Source organism: Oncorhynchus keta, chromosome 4 (assembly GCF_023373465.1).
Source record: "Oncorhynchus keta strain PuntledgeMale-10-30-2019 chromosome 4, Oket_V2, whole genome shotgun sequence".
NCBI lineage: Eukaryota > Metazoa > Chordata > Actinopteri > Salmoniformes > Salmonidae > Oncorhynchus > Oncorhynchus keta.
In genome coordinates, this window is record NC_068424.1 from 21,128,203 (window position 1) to 21,145,019 (window position 16,817).

The 16,817-nt window shown below is 40.6% G+C and overlaps 1 protein-coding gene across 14 annotated transcripts in view; it reads right to left on the reverse strand.

The window, feature by feature from the left end:
* unm_hu7910 (un-named hu7910) overlaps positions 1 to 16,817 on the reverse strand; it is a 39,664-nt gene that overhangs the window by 5,493 nt on the left and 17,354 nt on the right. For 9 of the 14 annotated variants that reach the window (XM_052503760.1, XM_052503776.1, XM_052503765.1 and 6 more), the window contains 2 exons: positions 12,599 to 13,916; positions 11,878 to 12,567 (listed from right to left, as the gene is read on the reverse strand). In XM_052503760.1, the coding sequence (XP_052359720.1) occupies positions 12,024 to 12,567; positions 12,599 to 13,916 (1,862 nt within the window). In that variant the 3' untranslated portion in view covers positions 11,878 to 12,023. Of the gene's footprint in view, positions 1 to 92; positions 244 to 422; positions 510 to 633; positions 720 to 1,199; positions 1,242 to 5,873; positions 6,099 to 6,887; positions 6,957 to 11,877; positions 12,568 to 12,598; positions 13,917 to 16,817 lie in introns of those variants that run through there. The other 5 variants (XM_035755754.2, XM_035755747.2, XM_035755812.2 and 2 more) reach the window with 2 other exon arrangements.

Here is a 16,817-nt window from a genome sequence, read left to right on the forward strand (position 1 = left end):
CAAAGGTCTTCAAACTAAGTACACAAGAAAAATGTATGGTGTAATTTGTGTGTGTGTGTAGGCACTCCAGCACCCTTGTCCCTGTAGGTTACCTAAGAACTGCTGACGCTCGGCCCGTTTCTTCAGTGTGGCCTTGATGAGGTCAGGCGTGGCGTTGGGCAGCTCTGACGCCTCCTTGTACGTGCTGAGGGCCTTCTGCAGCATGTCGTTGCTGCGCATCTTCTCTGCCAGGTCATCTTCGGCCTGGACATACATAATGGGCCCCAGAACATTTCACCCATTTTTTAGGATCATAGTAAACATTATTTAAGATTTGATAAACACACTTAGTGTTTAACTTGATAAATGGTTAATATTTGTTTAATCAGTTCAAAATAAACCAGGAGAATGGCATGCTCCAGTATTTAGACTGTGGTTCTCACCAGGGCTTTCCCATAGCGACACCTTGGACTCTGGGGGTACTGCTGAACTAGAGTGTCAAAAGCCCGGACAGCCTCCTCCACTTTCCCCTGGGTGGCGAAACAAGACATGGGAAACAACAGATCAGCATTGATTCATCCATTTACTTTCAAGATAAGAGCATGTTAATTAAAAACATCACACAGTGTTATAAATAGGACAACATAAGACTACCTTTTTACGTAACTTCTCAGCCGCGTCAATTTCCGCCTTGATGGTTTTCTCAAATGTATTCAGGAGTTTAGGCTTCTTCTTCTTGGCTGAAATGAAGAACAGACCGTCATAAAAGTGAGTTATTGGTTGTATCACTCAACATGTGTGTGTGTGGGTGGGTGCAACCTCAGAAAATTACAATGTTCTCTCTCAATGAAATTGCAGACCAAACTGTAATCCCTCTAATTTTCAACTCTAAACGGACTTCCAGATGAGTCACTCATTGTAGACACATTTTCAGTGGCAGGGCTAGGTGGGGCAACACGAATGCCAACTGAGGAGAATAAGTACAATACTACCGTGCTGGGGTGGCAAACCATCCTGGAGAGATTCTGAGTGTGAAGGCCTTTGCTCCATTTCTACACGTAAACACCTGATTCAGCCGATTAGTAGAATAAGTAGGTGTGTCAGAGTAGGGCTGGAACCACACCCTGCGGCAGGCTAGCTCTCTAAGCAGGGTTGGTCACCCCTTGCTCATCTAGAAAGCTGATGTTCACCATAGGAATCCATACCAAAAGAACACGTACCTTTGTATTTGAGCATATCCGCCGGTTGGTCCTCTGCATTTCCTGAAAGACATAATAAAGGATCATTCCATGTCATTTCAGCAAGCCATGACACCCACCATCTCTGATTGTTCTGAAATTGTTTCTGTAGTTAGAAACAGATAAGATTAGCATTCCTGCAACATTATTTTGTTGAAATATAATTTAATCTCTGAGAAATTAAGCTAATTGATTGCACCCAAATTATACAATTCATGTAATATTCAATAAATCTAGTACATAACATCCAATTTGGACCACCACATTTTTTAAACAATGAGTAAGACATAAGGATTCCAAAGAAATGGTGAAAAGCCACCAAACGCCCCATGCAAATCTTACCCCAACAACACATATACAGTATCAGTTCTCTACGTCTGACCAGAAGTATGGAGCTGTGGCTCAGGGTATTGTTTCTTCATCCTATGTGTCCTATGTGTTGTATTCTGATGAATTTGATGTTTTTTTCCCCCTGTGGAGAAATTAGTCATTGAAGTTTAGGTTTATGTCCCATCCCACATCCTGACATTACCGGGTTCTGACCACTAGATGGTGCTGTTCCTGCTATTAGGTAAGTATTTCTTAAAGTATGGGTCACAAACCACTTATGTTAATGAGTGGTTGCGACATGTCAAAGTAAAAGCAAAGTATTATATATACAGTACCTGTCACGCCCTGGCCTTAGTATTTTGTGTTTTCTTTATTATTTTGGTCAGGCCAGGGTGTGACATGGGTATTTATGTGGTGTGTTTTGTCTAGTTTTTTTTGTAGGTTATGGGCTTGTGGTTAGTGGAGTTGTCTAGGAAAGTCTATGGTTGCCTAGAGTGGTTCTCAATCAGAGGCAGGTGTTTATCGTTGTCTCTGATTGGGAACCATATTTAGGCAGCCATATTCTTTGGGTATTTCGTGGGTGATTGTTCCTGTCCCTGTTGCACCAGATTGGGCTGTTTTGGTTTTTCATGTTTATTGTTTTTGTATATTGTTTGTATTTTCATCTTTATTAAAGATTTTTATGAATAACCACGCTGCATTTTGGTCCTCTCTTTCACCAGAAGAAAACCGTAACAGTACCAGTCAAAAGTTTGGACACCTACTCATTCAAGGTTTTTTCTTTATTTTTTACATTGTAGAATAATGAAGACCTCAGAACAATGAGATAACACATATGGAATCATGTAACCAAACAAAAGTGTTAAAACAAACAAATATATTTTCTATTTGAGATTCTTCGAAGTAACCACCCTTTGCCTTTATGACAGCTTTGCACACTCTTGACATTCAACCAGTTTCAACTGGAATGCTTTTCCAACAGACTTGTAGGAGTTCAGACATACGCAGAGCACTTGTTGGCTGCTTTTCCTTCCCTCTGAGGTCCAACTCATCCCAAACCATCTCAACTGGGTTGAGGTTGGGTGATTGTGGAGGCCAGGTTATCTGTTGCAGCACTCTTATCACTCTCCTGCTTGGTCTAATAGCCCTTACATCCGTTTAACTACTGAGTCTCACAAAAACACGGCGGTTGGAACCAAAACCTCAAATTTGGACTCATCAGACCAAATGACAGATTTACACCAGTCTAATGTCCATTGCTTGTGTTTCTTGGCCCAAGCAAGTCTCTTCTTCTTATTGGTGTCCTTACGTAGTGGTTTCTTTGCAGCAATTCAACCATAAAGGCCTGATGCACAGTCTCCTCTGAACAGTTGATGTTGAGATGTGTCTTATTTGAACTCTTTGAAGCATTTACTTGGGCTGCAATTTCTGAAACTGGTAACTCTAATGAACTTATCCTCTGCAGCAGAGGTAACTCTGGGTCTTCCTTTCCTGTGGTGGTCCTCATGAGAGCCCGTTTCCTCATAGCGCTTGAAACTTTCAAAGTTCTTGAAATGTTCCGTATTAACTGATGATGGACTGTCGTTTCTCTTTGCTTATTTGAGCTGTTTTTGCCATAATAAGGACTTGGTCTTTTACCAAATAGGGCTATCTTCTGTATACCACCCCTACCTTTTCACAACAACTGACTGGCTCAAACGCATTAAGAAGGAAAGGAATTCCACAAATTAACAAGGCACACCTGTTAATTGAAATGCATTCCAGGTGAGCTGACTACCTCATGACGCTGGATGAGATAATGCCAAGAGTGTGCAAAGCTATCAAGGCAAAGGGTGGCAACATTGAAGAATCTAAAATATGAAATATATTTTGATTTGTTTAACACTTTTTTTGGATACATGATTCCATATGTGTGATTTCCACTATTATTCTACAATGTAGAAAATAGTACAAATAAAATAAAAACCCTGGAATGAATAGTTGTGTCCAAACTTGACTGGTACTTTATATATATTTTTATGAACTCACTCAACTTACTGGTTAGAGTTGGAATAGTAGAATACACAGGGTGTAATTTCGAAATTTGGTTGTGCATCAGTACTTTTTCTCTTGTTATGTCAGTCACTGACAGTCACTCAATCAGCCATGTCAGCTAACAATGTTTAGATTGGTCAGTTAGTCTAGCCAGTCATCTAAACTTGTAGTAATCATGGCTGAATACGACCGAGAACGCAGGCACTCTCACTCAGATATCATTAACATGGTATACATCATGGTAAAATGTGCCTTACCTAAGAGAAGGAACAGCACCATCTAGTGGTCAGAATCGGGACATAAACCTAATGACAAATTTCTCTGAACAGAAAAAAAAAACATCACCAAATTCACAGAGAATGCATTATATAGAATAAAGAAACAAACAATACTCTGAGCCGCAGCTCCATACTACTTGTCAGACATAGAGAACTGATACTCATTGTTGGGGTGGGATTGGTGTGGGGTGTCGGAGGTCCGTGGGTGAATTTTTGACCATTTCTTTGGAATCCTTGTCTTATTTATTTTTAGAATTTGGGGTCCAAATCAGATATCGGGTACTATTTTTATTGCATATTATATGAGTCCTATAATTTAAAATGTCCAATTTGGGTGCAATCAATTAGCTTAATTTCTCAGAGATCAAATTATATTTCCACAAAACAATGTTGCAGGAATGCTCATCTCATCTGTTTTTAACTACTGAAACGATTTCAGAACAATCAGAAATGATGGGTGTCGAAATCCTCTTTCCTGTGATTTTTGATGTGGAATGACCCAAAGAGAAGAAAATGGCAGCGAGAAGAATGCTATGAATGCTATCAACACACAGTAGCGGCGCAAATAAATATTAAATCAAGCCTTTTCAGATTCATCAAACTAAAGCATGGTGGAAAAAACATTACACGATAAAGGAAGACACATTTGAGCCCCAAAAACACATCTGGCTTAAAAAGCATAATGACTTTCTTAGAAAAACAAAAGGTTTATATAAAAGTTTGGAAAGAGAATAAACTAGTGCTCACCAATTTAGTGACAAAAATCATGACATCAACAGCAAAAAACAATGGTTTAAGACTATGGTACAATACTTGTTATACTCCTAACCTTTCAGTTGTGGGACAGCTTCAGGTTTCAGTTGTGGAACAGTTTCCAGTTCCGGAACAGATTCCACGTTAGCCTCTGGTTCTGGGACTGATTCAGCCTCTGCATTGTTTTGCAATTGTAATCTGACTAAAGATTTGATTTCAGTGCCATATAAGCATGTTTATATGGTACATGGTTAAGGAGGACTGATCTAAGATAACACATTGGTTTGTGAGTGTATGTGTGTGTGTGTGTGTGTGCGTGCGTGTACAGCACACTTGCTTCCCGTGTCTCCTGGGAGCCTGGCCTGTCAGTAAATTGCTTTGACTCTTCTGCAAGACACTTCATAAATACACTAACTAACTATTCACAGACCATTCAAAACATCTAACAAACACACTGCAATAAGCTATGCTTCCTGGTAAATGCAAGGTCACAGTTAAGACCAGTTAATCAAGGAGAAGGCAAGGAAGGACAGAGTAGAAAACTCTGTGTTTGGCCAATGAATAATCAAAACATACCGAATATCTCACCTTTCATGTTAATGGCATCGATTTCATCCTCTAAACAAATGTCATGCAAAACTGACTCATGTAAGTATGAATGTGCGAATGAGTTACAAACACACATTGTAATGTAACATACATACATACATAAACTGTGGTGTTACCCTTTGTTATTATAAAACCCTTTGTTACTGAAATACAGATTGCCCCTTTAAGGTTGTCGCATGAGTTGGTGCAGTTGCTCCTGCTGCCTTTTCGGGTGGTCCCTGCTTTTCTTTTTGACCAACCCAATTGCAATTTCTTTGTTCATGTGGTTTTCATGGCCCCCAAATCAACATCCAGGGCCTATTTAACCAACGTTTCTAATTGGAAAATGAGACGGGCCACTGGGCCAAGTAGGTTTATGCAATAGCAGCTTTTGATTGCATTCCCCTCAGGATAAGCAGTCACACAAAACTTAATGGATAAATCTGTAATGAAGCACAGCAACAGAATGGATTTTTATGAAGGGACACAGTATGCATCTCCCCTCAAACTGTTTGCCAACAGATGGGCACATTGGTGGGATAGTGCATAGCTATACCTGGAGGAAATTGAACAGCAGTTGGTATGAGCCGTGGTAATATTTACCAGGTGATACTGGCACTCTTTGTATTCTTGGTGGGAGAAGGATGAACAATGTTTCAAGAGGGGTACTCACTTTCCTCTACCTGGACAGCAGCCTCTGCATCAAACGATCCTGCCTCAACCGCCAATTTCCCCTCAAAAGATTCCTCAGTTGCATCTTCTGATTTGGCTGGAGTTCCCACTGTGTCCGGACTCTCACCTTCAGGGGCCTGCTGCTCCTGTGATGGGTTCAGTGGAAGCTGACCTTCTTCCTCAGTCCCCTCTGTTGTCTGGATGACTTCCTTCACAATGGGCTCGGCTAAAAGTTGAATTTTACAATTAAAGGACATTAGTTTAGGCCAAGGACTATATCCTTATGAAGCCATGTTTGTCGAAACGCATCGGTCTTAAGGTGGAGTTTTACTGATCTTCAAGATACAAATCACAAGTCACTTTGCTATTGGACTGTATGTCCAGGCAGTGTAGCACAACCCCATCGTAGTTGGTCATTGTAGCTCTATGGGATTCTGCTGGCAGGAAGTCATGCATACGTTTTCCATTCAAATATCTTCCTACCGTGATGGTCTCTGACCAAACACCACCACCAGACTAGAGAATGTGTGTACAGGTTGTGGGTCATTTCATTGGTCCTACTGCAAACCCGCCCACCCAGTACATTGCATTGGATGAGCTAATTAATAATGAGCACCTATTCTACCCTTGGTGGCGTTTTAAGATGCTTTTATGATCAACTGAGAATATGTGGTCAATGGATGGTTAGCTATAGGACAGGACAAATGCCTTTTCTGAAAACAAAGTTTTTTGAGTGACCTTTACATGCACCCTAATCCATTCTACACCCAGTCTAACCTGTCTCCTAACCTCACCCCCAAAAGAAACAATACTGGTGAGGATATGTCCACAGGCATCTTTGACATCACATCCTCATTGTAGCTCACATTATGCATCTGTGTTTTTGGAGTAGGAAGATCATGTCTGGGTATGTGGTATACGGAAGATAATACCTGGCTGTATGCAAATGTGAAGGGACATTTAAGTTTGGGATTCAGTGCAGGTACCAATCTGTCTCAATAAGGTGTGTTCTTACTTTGTTCCTCCACAGCAGATTCTTCCTTGGCTTCCTTCTGCACCAGAGAAACCGGCCTCTCCTTCACTCCTGTTCGTTTGGAAATGTTCATGTGGGCATGTGAAACATTACGTCAAAAAAATAGCCCATTTCTCACCACCACACAGCTCTAGAATTTCCAATCCAAAAAATAACTGCATTTCACAAGACTATCAATTTCAACTGTCAGGAATATGACTTGAGAACAAGAATATGATTTGAGAACATACATAAGGTGCATTTTACAAGAAGTGATAAAGAAAAAAGAGGAAAGAGAAAGGCTAAAAAATGAAGTAAATAAATGACTGAGGACAATGAAAAGGAAATGAAAGAAGTCACATGAATACAACTGACTGGGGTTTACAGTTTGTTGTAACAGTGCCTGATCCAACAGGTATGGAAATACTTCCATGGGCCATCAGTCCCATAGCAGAATCTATGGCATCTTCAACTCCATGACATTCGGAACTATTAACGCCCCCTCATGGTGTTTGGATTATTGGATGGATATTTTAAGGGGACCCTTCAGTCCTGGCCTGCCCTAAGCAATGTCAACGTTGACAGTTAATTAATCACACATCACGGCTGTTGGCAATCTGAGTTAATAGGTCACTACTACTACTCAAGTGAAGAACATATAGTACATACAGTACCAGTCAAAAGTTTGGACACACCTACTCATTGTAGAATAATAGTGAAGGAATCAAAACTATGAAATAACACACAATCATCTAGTAACCAAAAAAAGTGTTAAGAAAAATCGAAATATATTTTATATTTGAGAATCTTCAAAGTAGCCACCCTTTGCCTTTGACAGCTTCGCACACTCTTGGCATTCTCTCAACCAGCTTCATGAGGTAGTCACCTGGAATGCATTTCAATTAACAGATGTGCCTTGTTAAAAGTTAATTTGTGGAATTTCTTTCCTTCTTAATGATTTTGAGCCAATTGGTCGTATTGTGACAAGATAGGGGTGGTATACAGAAGATAGCCCTATTTGGTAAAAGACCAAGTCTATATTATGGCAAGAACAGCTCAAACAGGCAAAGAGAAACGACAGTCCATCATTATTTTAAGACATGAAGGTCAGTCAACACAGACAATTTCAAGAACTTTGAATGTTTCTTCAAGTGCAGTCGCAAAAACAATCCAGCGCTATGAGGAAATGGGCTCACAGAGGACCGCCACAGGAAAGGAAGACTCCGAGTTACCTCTGCTGCAGAGGATAAGTTCATTAGAGTTACCAGCCTCAGAAATTGCAGCCCAAATAAATGCTTCATAGACTTCAAGTAACAGACACATCTCAACATCAACTGTTCAGAGAAGACCGCGTGAATCAGGCCTTGTGGTCGAATTACTGCAAAGAAACCACTACTAAAGGACACCAATAAGAAGAAGAGACTTGCTTGGGCCAAGAAACACAAACAATGGACATTAGACTGGAGGAAATCTGTGCTTTGGTCTGATGAGTCCAAATTTGAGATTTTTGGTTCCGCAGAGTTTGTGAGATGCAGAGTAGATCTACAGATGATCTCCGCATGTGTGGTTCCCACCTTGAAGCTTGGAGGAGGATGTGTGATGGTGTAGCGGGTGCTTTGCTGGTGACACTGTCCGTGATTTATTTAGAATTCAAGGCACATTTAACAAGCATGACTACCACAGCATTCTGTAGCAATTCGCCATCCTATGTGTTTTGTGCTTAGTTACTTAGTTACTCAACAGGACAATGACTCAACACACCTCCAGGCTGTGTAAGGGCTATTTGACCAAGGAGAGTGATGGAGTGCTGCATCAGATGACCTGGCCTCCACAATCACCCAACCTCAACCCAATTGAGTTGGTTTGGTATGAGTTGAACCGCAGGGTGAAGGAAAAGCACCCAACAAGTGCTCAGCGTATATGGGAACTCCTTCAAGACTGTTGGAGTAGCGTTCCTGTTGAAGCTGGTTGAGAGAATGCCAAGAGTGTGCAAAGCTGTCATCAAGGCAAAGACTGGCTACTTTGAAGAATCTAAGATCTAAAATATATATAGATTTGTTTAACAGTTTTTTCATTACTACATGACTCCATATGTGTCAATTAATAGTTTTGATGTTTTCACTATTATACTACAATGTAGAAAATAGTAAAAAATAAAGAAAAACCCTTGAATGAGTAGTTGTGTCCAAACATTGACTAGTACTGTACATATGAAACACGTTGGGATTGGGCTACAATATATTGTATGAAAGTTGCCATAGATAGTTATTATTGCGATTGAAAGAGCACACACGCCAACTTGAGGAAAGCTCTTTAATAATCAAAGTGGCTTTAGGACAAAAGCTTTACTTATCTGGCATCATTGCAATGTCAGCAATGACACGATTTAACAAAATACACCAACTTCATCCATACTGCCAGTGCCTAGTGAGATTTTAGTTTCACCAAAGCAAGAAAAGGCCTACATCATATTATGAAAATACATCAAGGCTGTTTCAAACAACAGACACAAACATAAAAACAAAGATTTAAAAAGGTAGTATTTTTTCTGTCATGCAATTTCTAAATATGAACTTTACAGCAGTAACAAAATACAGCAAAGGTACCATTTGAAACTGGTAAATGACAAAAAGAGTACCCCAAGAAGTTGGTATGTTGTTTCAAACAGAGTTTCACACTTGCACAAAAAAAGGCATCATCAAGTCTTTACGAAAAGAAAATGTAGCTACGGCCTTGTTTCATGAGATGTTTCAAGTAATATGTAAAGAAGTGCCCAGGCCATACTGAAGATTCTTCAGAAAGCAAAAGTAAATCTTATTGTCAGCATACAATAACACCTATCAAGTTGACACAAAACATTTAACTAGCATATAACTGAAAAGCAAGCAAAGAGTAGAAAGACACTAATTTGATTAAATTCAAAACGAATGAAAGAAAGAAAGACAGCTGATAGCACACATTTCATAGTTTTCAATTAAGCATTAAGGCCTGAGGGTGTGTGGTGTATGGCCAATATACCACGGCTAAAGGTGGATGTTAGGCACGACACAACGCCTGGATACAGCCATTAGCCGTGGTATACTGGCCATATACCACAAACCCCCGAGGTGCATTATTGCTATTATCAATTGGTTACCAACGTAATTAAAAATATATGTTTTGTCATACCTGTGGTATACGGTCTGATATACCATGGCTGTCAGCCAATCAGCATTCAGGGCTTGAACCACCCAGTTTATAGCACTCGTTGTTTGCAAATCTGTGTGGCAATGCAAATTTACGCTAGCCATTTGAACTCACTGAGAAACACCTTATACCAGGTGTGTCAAACTCATTCCATGGAGGGCCTAGTGTCTGCTGGTTTTTGATTTTTCCTTTCAATGAAGACCTACACAACCAGGTGATGAGAGTTCCTTACTAATTAGTGACCAGAATTCATCAATCAAGTACAAGGGTGGAACGAAAACCCACAGACACTCGGCCCTAACATAAATATCAAATCAAATGTATTTATATAGCCCTTCTTACATCAGCTGATATCTCAAAGTGCTGTACAGAAACCCAGCCTAAAACCCCAAACAGCAAGCAATGCAGGTGTAGAAGCACGGTGGCTAGGAAAAACTCCCTAGAAAGGCCAAAACCTAGGAAGAAACCTAGAGAGGAACCAGGCTATGAGGGGTGACCAGTTCTCTTCTGGCTGTGCCGGGTGGAGATTATAACAGAACATGGCCAAGATGTTCAAATGTTCATAAATGACCAGCATGGTCAAATAATAATAATCACAGTAGTTGTCGAGGGTGCAGCAAGTCAGCAACTCAGGTAAATATTCTGTTAAATGTTCTAATCTAAAAAACCCAATCACTTCAAGCCAATGAGCATACTTTGTCTTTAGTCTGTATATAATTCAATATCTTTTGACATTATTATGACATTAACACTTATGTTCGAAAGTGATAGGATGATGTTAAAATTTGTAGCAATGTAAGAAATACAGTAAAACACACAAATGTCAAAATGGCATAATATTGCATTGTAACTAGTTTCAAAGTAGTATATTCAGTGACTTGCTGGTGAAGGGTACAGAACGTACACTAATGAAAGAAAGACAGAAAGAAAGACTCACACACTAATGAATGCTCCCACAATTTTAATGAATGCTTCCGCAGGTGTATCTATGGGAGCATTTATCAGTGTGCAGGTACCCATCTTTCTGTAATGATTGTACAGTATGTATGCATGTATGTATGTATGTGTAAATATATCAGGGTACATGTTGGACACAAGTGGAATCTCTATAACAAGTGGAATCTCTATAAAATGTTATCCGCTGGGTTGTACTCAGTGCATATTTTTTTTTTGTGCCATGAAAACGTACCAAAAGGGGGAGTACAAGGCTCTGATTTGTAAGAACCGAAGACCAAAACCTAAGTTGATTATCACAGATCACCACAGACCAGCCATAACATATTTAGCATTGGCATGAACGTGACTTTAAATTCAGCACCATCGATTATATTGGCTCAAATGTAAATCAATTCCTAGCCCCTCCTCATTAGACACATGTGTAGATCTGAAGGGGGTGGAAACATGGCAATATGTCAGAGAATCCATCCAGCCTATCAGAAGGACAATGTGAAGCACTGCATTGCGTAGCTCTTTCCAATCCCTGCAGATCTACAGAAGTGCCTTTAGGGAGGAGGGGATAGTTGTCGGTTTTGTAATTGAAGGATCATCATCCTGTGAAGCTCCATTTCTTGTTCACCTTGGTGGCTTTAGGCTTCAGAAGGTCTTTTATAGCCAATATTTTTTCCTTCTTGCTTGTAGTTGTGAAGTTGTTTGCATTTTTCTCTGGCATCTCCTCTTTTGCTTGTTTGGCTCTTTTCTCTTTCACAACTCCCTCCCTTTCTATCTTTTCTTTGAGTAGAGGCTCTTTTTCTGCGCTCTCCTTCCCTGCCTTCGCCTTAGGTAACTGTTCTCTCTCTATCTTGGGTAACTGTTCTGTCTCAACCTTGGCCTTTGCAGTCTTTTCTTTGACAAAGTGTCCTTTTACCACCACTCTCTCCTTTTCTTTAGCAGCTAACTCTTTGGCTTGTTGCTCTTTCTCTGCTCTCTCCTTTCCCTTCGCTACCCTTTCTCTTTCTATCCTCTCCTTTTCTGCTTTCTCTTTGGCGACCCGTTCCTTCTCAAGCCTCTCCTTTTCTGCTTTCTCTTTGGCGACCCGTTCCTTCTCAAGCCTCTCCTTTTCTGCTTTCTCTTTGGCGACCCGTTCCTTCTCAATCCTCTCCTTTTCTGCTTTCTCTTTGGCGACCCGTTCCTTCTCAAGCCTCTCCTTTTCTGCTTTCTCTTTGGCGACCCGTTCCTTCTCAAGCCTCTCCTTTTCTGCTTTCTCTTTGGCGACCCGTTCCTTCTCAAGCCTCTCCTTTTCTGCTTTCTCTTTGGCGACCCGTTCCTTCTCAAGCCTCTCCTTTTCTGCTTTCTCTTTGGCGACCCGTTCCTTCTCAAGCCTCTCCTTTTCTGCTTTCTCTTTGGCGACCCGTTCCTTCTCAAGCCTCTCCTTTTCTGCTTTCTCTTTGGCGACCCGTTCCTTCTCAAGCCTCTCCTTTTCTGCTTTCTCTTTGGCGACCCGTTCCTTCTCAAGCCTCTCCTTTTCTGCTTTCTCTTTGTGACCCGTTCCTTCTCAATCCTCTCCTTTTCTGCTTTCTTCCTTCTCAAGCCTCTCCTTTTCTGCTTTCTCTTTGGCGACCCGTTCCTTCTCAAGCCTCTCCTTTTCTGCTTTCTCTTTGGCGACCCGTTCCTTCTCAATCTTCTCCTTTTCTGCTTTCTCTTTGGCGACCCGTTCCTTCTCAAGCCTCTCCTTTTCTGCTTTCTCTTTGGCGACCCGTTCCTTCTCAATCCTCTCCTTTTCTGCTTTCTCTTTGGCGACCCGTTCCTTCTCAATCTTCTCCTTTTCTGCTTTCTCTTTGGCGACCCGTTCCTTCTCAATCTTCTCCTTTTCTGCTTTCTCTTTGGCGACCCGTTCCTTCTCAAGCCTCTCCTTTTCTGCTTTCTCTTTGGCGACCCGTTCCTTCTCAAGCCTCTCCTTTTCTGCTTTCTCTTTGGCGACCCGTTCCTTCTCAAGCCTATCCTTTTCTGCTTTCTCTTTGGCGACCCGTTCCTTCTCAATCCTCTCCTTTTCTGCTTTCTCTTTGGCGACACGTTCCTTCTCAAGCCTCTCCTTTTCTGCTTTCTCTTTGGCGACCCGTTCCTTCTCAATCCTCTCCTTTTCTGCTTTCTCTTTGGCGACCCGTTCCTTCTCAATCCTCTCCTTTTCTGCTTTCTCTTTGGCGACCCGTTCCTTCTCAATCCTCTCCTGTTCTGCTTTCTCTTTGGCGACCCGTTCCTTCTCAAGCCTCTCCTTTTCTGCTTTCTCTTTGGCGACCCGTTCCTTCTCAATCCTCTCCTTTTCTGCATTCTCTTTGGCGACCCGTTCCTTCTCAATCTTCTCCTTTTCTGCTTTCTCTTTGGCGACCTGTTCCTTCTCAATCTTCTCCTTTTCTGCTTTCTCTTTGGCTGCTCGATCCTTTTCCAGTATATCTTTCTCCATCCTTTCCAGCTCTGCATTCTCCTTTTCTATCCTCTCTTTCTCTCGCTTTTCCTTCTCCAATTGCTCTTTTTCTGTCTTCTCCTCAGCTTCCCTCTGTTTCTCCAGCCTCGCTTTCTCTTCTCTCTCCAACTGCTCCAGTTGCTCTTTCTCCAGCCTCTCTTTCCCTGCTTGCTCCTGTGCTTTTCTCTCAGCCTCTCTTTTCTCTTCTTGTTCCCTTTCCTCTCGAAGTTGAGCCTCTAACATTTCCTGTGCTTTTTGGGCCACCTCTTGCCTCTTGAGTTCCAGAGCATTGACCAATTGTCTCTCTTCCTCCTCTTTGGCCAGGACACTTCTCACTTCAGCCAAAGCCATTTCAGCAATTTTTTGAGCTTCAATCTTCTCATGGATCATTCTCAACTGTTCCTTTAATGCTGACTTTAATTTCCTCCCAAGTTCTCTTGTTGGGTGCTCTGGGGGTTTGAAACTTGTTTTAAAAGGGCAGTATGTCAACACTCCTATTTCCCACTGCCAGTGGCACATGCCAGGAGGTTTATTATTATTGTTATGTATGTGCCCCAGTATCTGTGTCTTAGAGATGTCCCTAACGCCTAGGAAGCTCCAATTCAACTCCAATTTTAATGTCAAAATATGTTTGTTACTCACAAAATATGGAATTTTGCTGAGCAACTATCTTAATTTACTCCCTTTACGGCCGGTATGTACTTCCAATTGCTTGTATATTTTTATTTAGAACTTTTCGCAAGTACATTAACGGCTGTAATGGGAGTAAATGAAGACTGTTGATCAGCAAAAATCCATACTGTGACTAAGAAACGTATTTTGACATATCACTTGCAGAGCTGTCTAATGGGAGTTTGTAACGGCACTTCCTGGGCATTAGAGGAGAGCCGTCATACTCAACGTTGACATTAATGCACAGATACTGGGGCCTGTTCTATGGTAACTCTTATTTGAATTAGTCGCTACTTTTGAGACTCTTCACAATTGTCACACAAATTATTTGAAAATACAACATTTCACTCCATGATCATTTTGAAAAGATGCAAAATTTGTTGGAGCAGAAAAAATGTTTCTGAATTAAATTGGGTTAGGTGTAAGATTAGCAGTATAGTTAGGTTAGTTTTAAAATCAGATTTCTAGGAGAAATTACAGAAGTTTCAGCTATTCAAATTCATAGACATCACTCTTGATGCAAGGATTATGGTGTTGATCTCCAAATCAGCTATCCAAATCATGCTGTAATTGGGTATTGTGGTTCTGCCATGACTCTTTCGCATGCATGCACTTTACCAATCAGCTATCTGATCATTTGAAAACATCAAACCTGCATGAGAAAAGCCATTGATCACGAAAGGGTGTTCACAACATTGCTCACGAAATTGAAGAAAAACTCCAATATGCAGGCTATAGTTCGGTGGTGCTTAATAGTAACAACCAAACCAGTGTAGGAAATTAAGCTGAGGCGACTGTATAGTCTACAGTTATTCAGCCTCTTTTTCGTCTCCCTCCTTGAACTACTTCAAAACACTCTTTCTCTAGCCTTTCTTTCTCTGCTTACTCCTGTGCTCTCCTCTCTTTCCTCTTCCGAGTTAAGCCTCTAGCATTTCCTGGACCTTTGGGCCACCTCTTGCCTCTTGAGCTACAGCACTCTGGCCAATTGTCTCTCCTGCTCCTCTTTAGCAAGAATATTCTCAGCCTGTCTTTTGTCTTCTTGTTCAATTTCCTCCCCCACTTTCTCCTCGTTGAGTTCAACATGTAACATTCCCTGGGCTTTCTGGGCCGCAGAGCATTGACGACCTGTCTCTCCTCAGGCTCTGGTCGGACCGGGCTTTAAAAATGTTCACGCTCGACTAAAACTCTAATTGTAATTTCCCTGCCACCTTTACTTTCTCCCGATTGAGTATTAATTTCTCAATTTCCAGCTGCAGTCTCTTCTTCCCTCTGCAGTTTTGCTACTTCTGCACCCAGACTGGATGGCTTGCTTGTCCTGCTATTACAATACATATGACATATTATAGTTGATCAAATAGCCTTAGGACAATAGGCTAAAACAAGGCTGAGATTGAACATCTACAGTTTTCACCTTATTGCTGCTGGTACTACGTTAGCACATTCCGGGTTCTTTTCTTATTACATCACATCCATGGTAATAAGTGTTCAAAAAACACACTGACCGGACTAGAGTTCAAAATGTGAATCAACATGCTGCACATCTTATGGCGGGTGATTCCACAACTCTTCATGGAGTTGATTCATCCTAACAACTCACTCCAGTCATTTCAACACCACTAAATCAAACAAATTAAATCACATCACGAAAAACAAGGTTATTCAGATTATGGCATATTAGGATTAGAGGTCGACCGATTATGATTTTTCAACACCGATACCGATTATTGGAGGACCAAAAAAAGCCGATACCGATTAAATCGGCCGATTTTAATATATATATATTTGTAATAATGACAATTACAACAATACTGAATGAAAACTTATTTTAACTTAATATAATACATAAATAAAATCAATTTAGTCTCAAATAAATAATGAAACATATTCAATTTGGTTTAAATAATGCAAAAACAGTGTTGGAGAACAAAGTAAATATGTGCCATGTAAAAAAGCTAACGTTTAAGTTCCTTGCTCAGAACATGACAACATATGAAAGCTGGTGGTTCCTTTTAACATGAGTCTTCAATATTTCCAGTTAAAAAGTTTTAGATTGTAGTTATTATAGGAATTATAGTACTATTTCGCTCTATACCATTTGTATTTCATATACCTTTGACTATTGGATGTTCTTATAGTCACTTTAGTATTGCCGGCCTTATCTCAGGAGTTGATAGGCTTGAAGCACAGCGAAGAGCTACTGGCAAACGCAGGAAACTGCTGTTTGAATGAATGCTTACGAGCCTGCTGCTGCCTACCACCGCTCAATCAAATATCAAATCATAGACTTAATTATAATATAATAAACACACAGAAATACGAGCCGTAGGTCATTATTAATATGGTAAAATCTGGAAACTATAATTTCGAAAACAAAACGCTTATTCTTTCAGTGAAATGGGGAACCGTTCCATATTTTATCCAGGGTGGCATCCCTAAGTCTAAATATTGGTGCAACGACAGTGCTTATTTCACGAATGCGCTTGTTAAATCATCACCCGTTTGGCGAAATAGGCTGCGATTCGATGATAAATTAACAGGCACTGCATTGATTATAGGCAACGCAGGACAAGCTAGATAAAATAGTAATATCATCAACCATGTGTAGTTAACTAGTGATTATGTTAAGATTGATTGTTTTTTCTAAGATAAGTTTAATGCTAGCTAACAACTTACCTTTG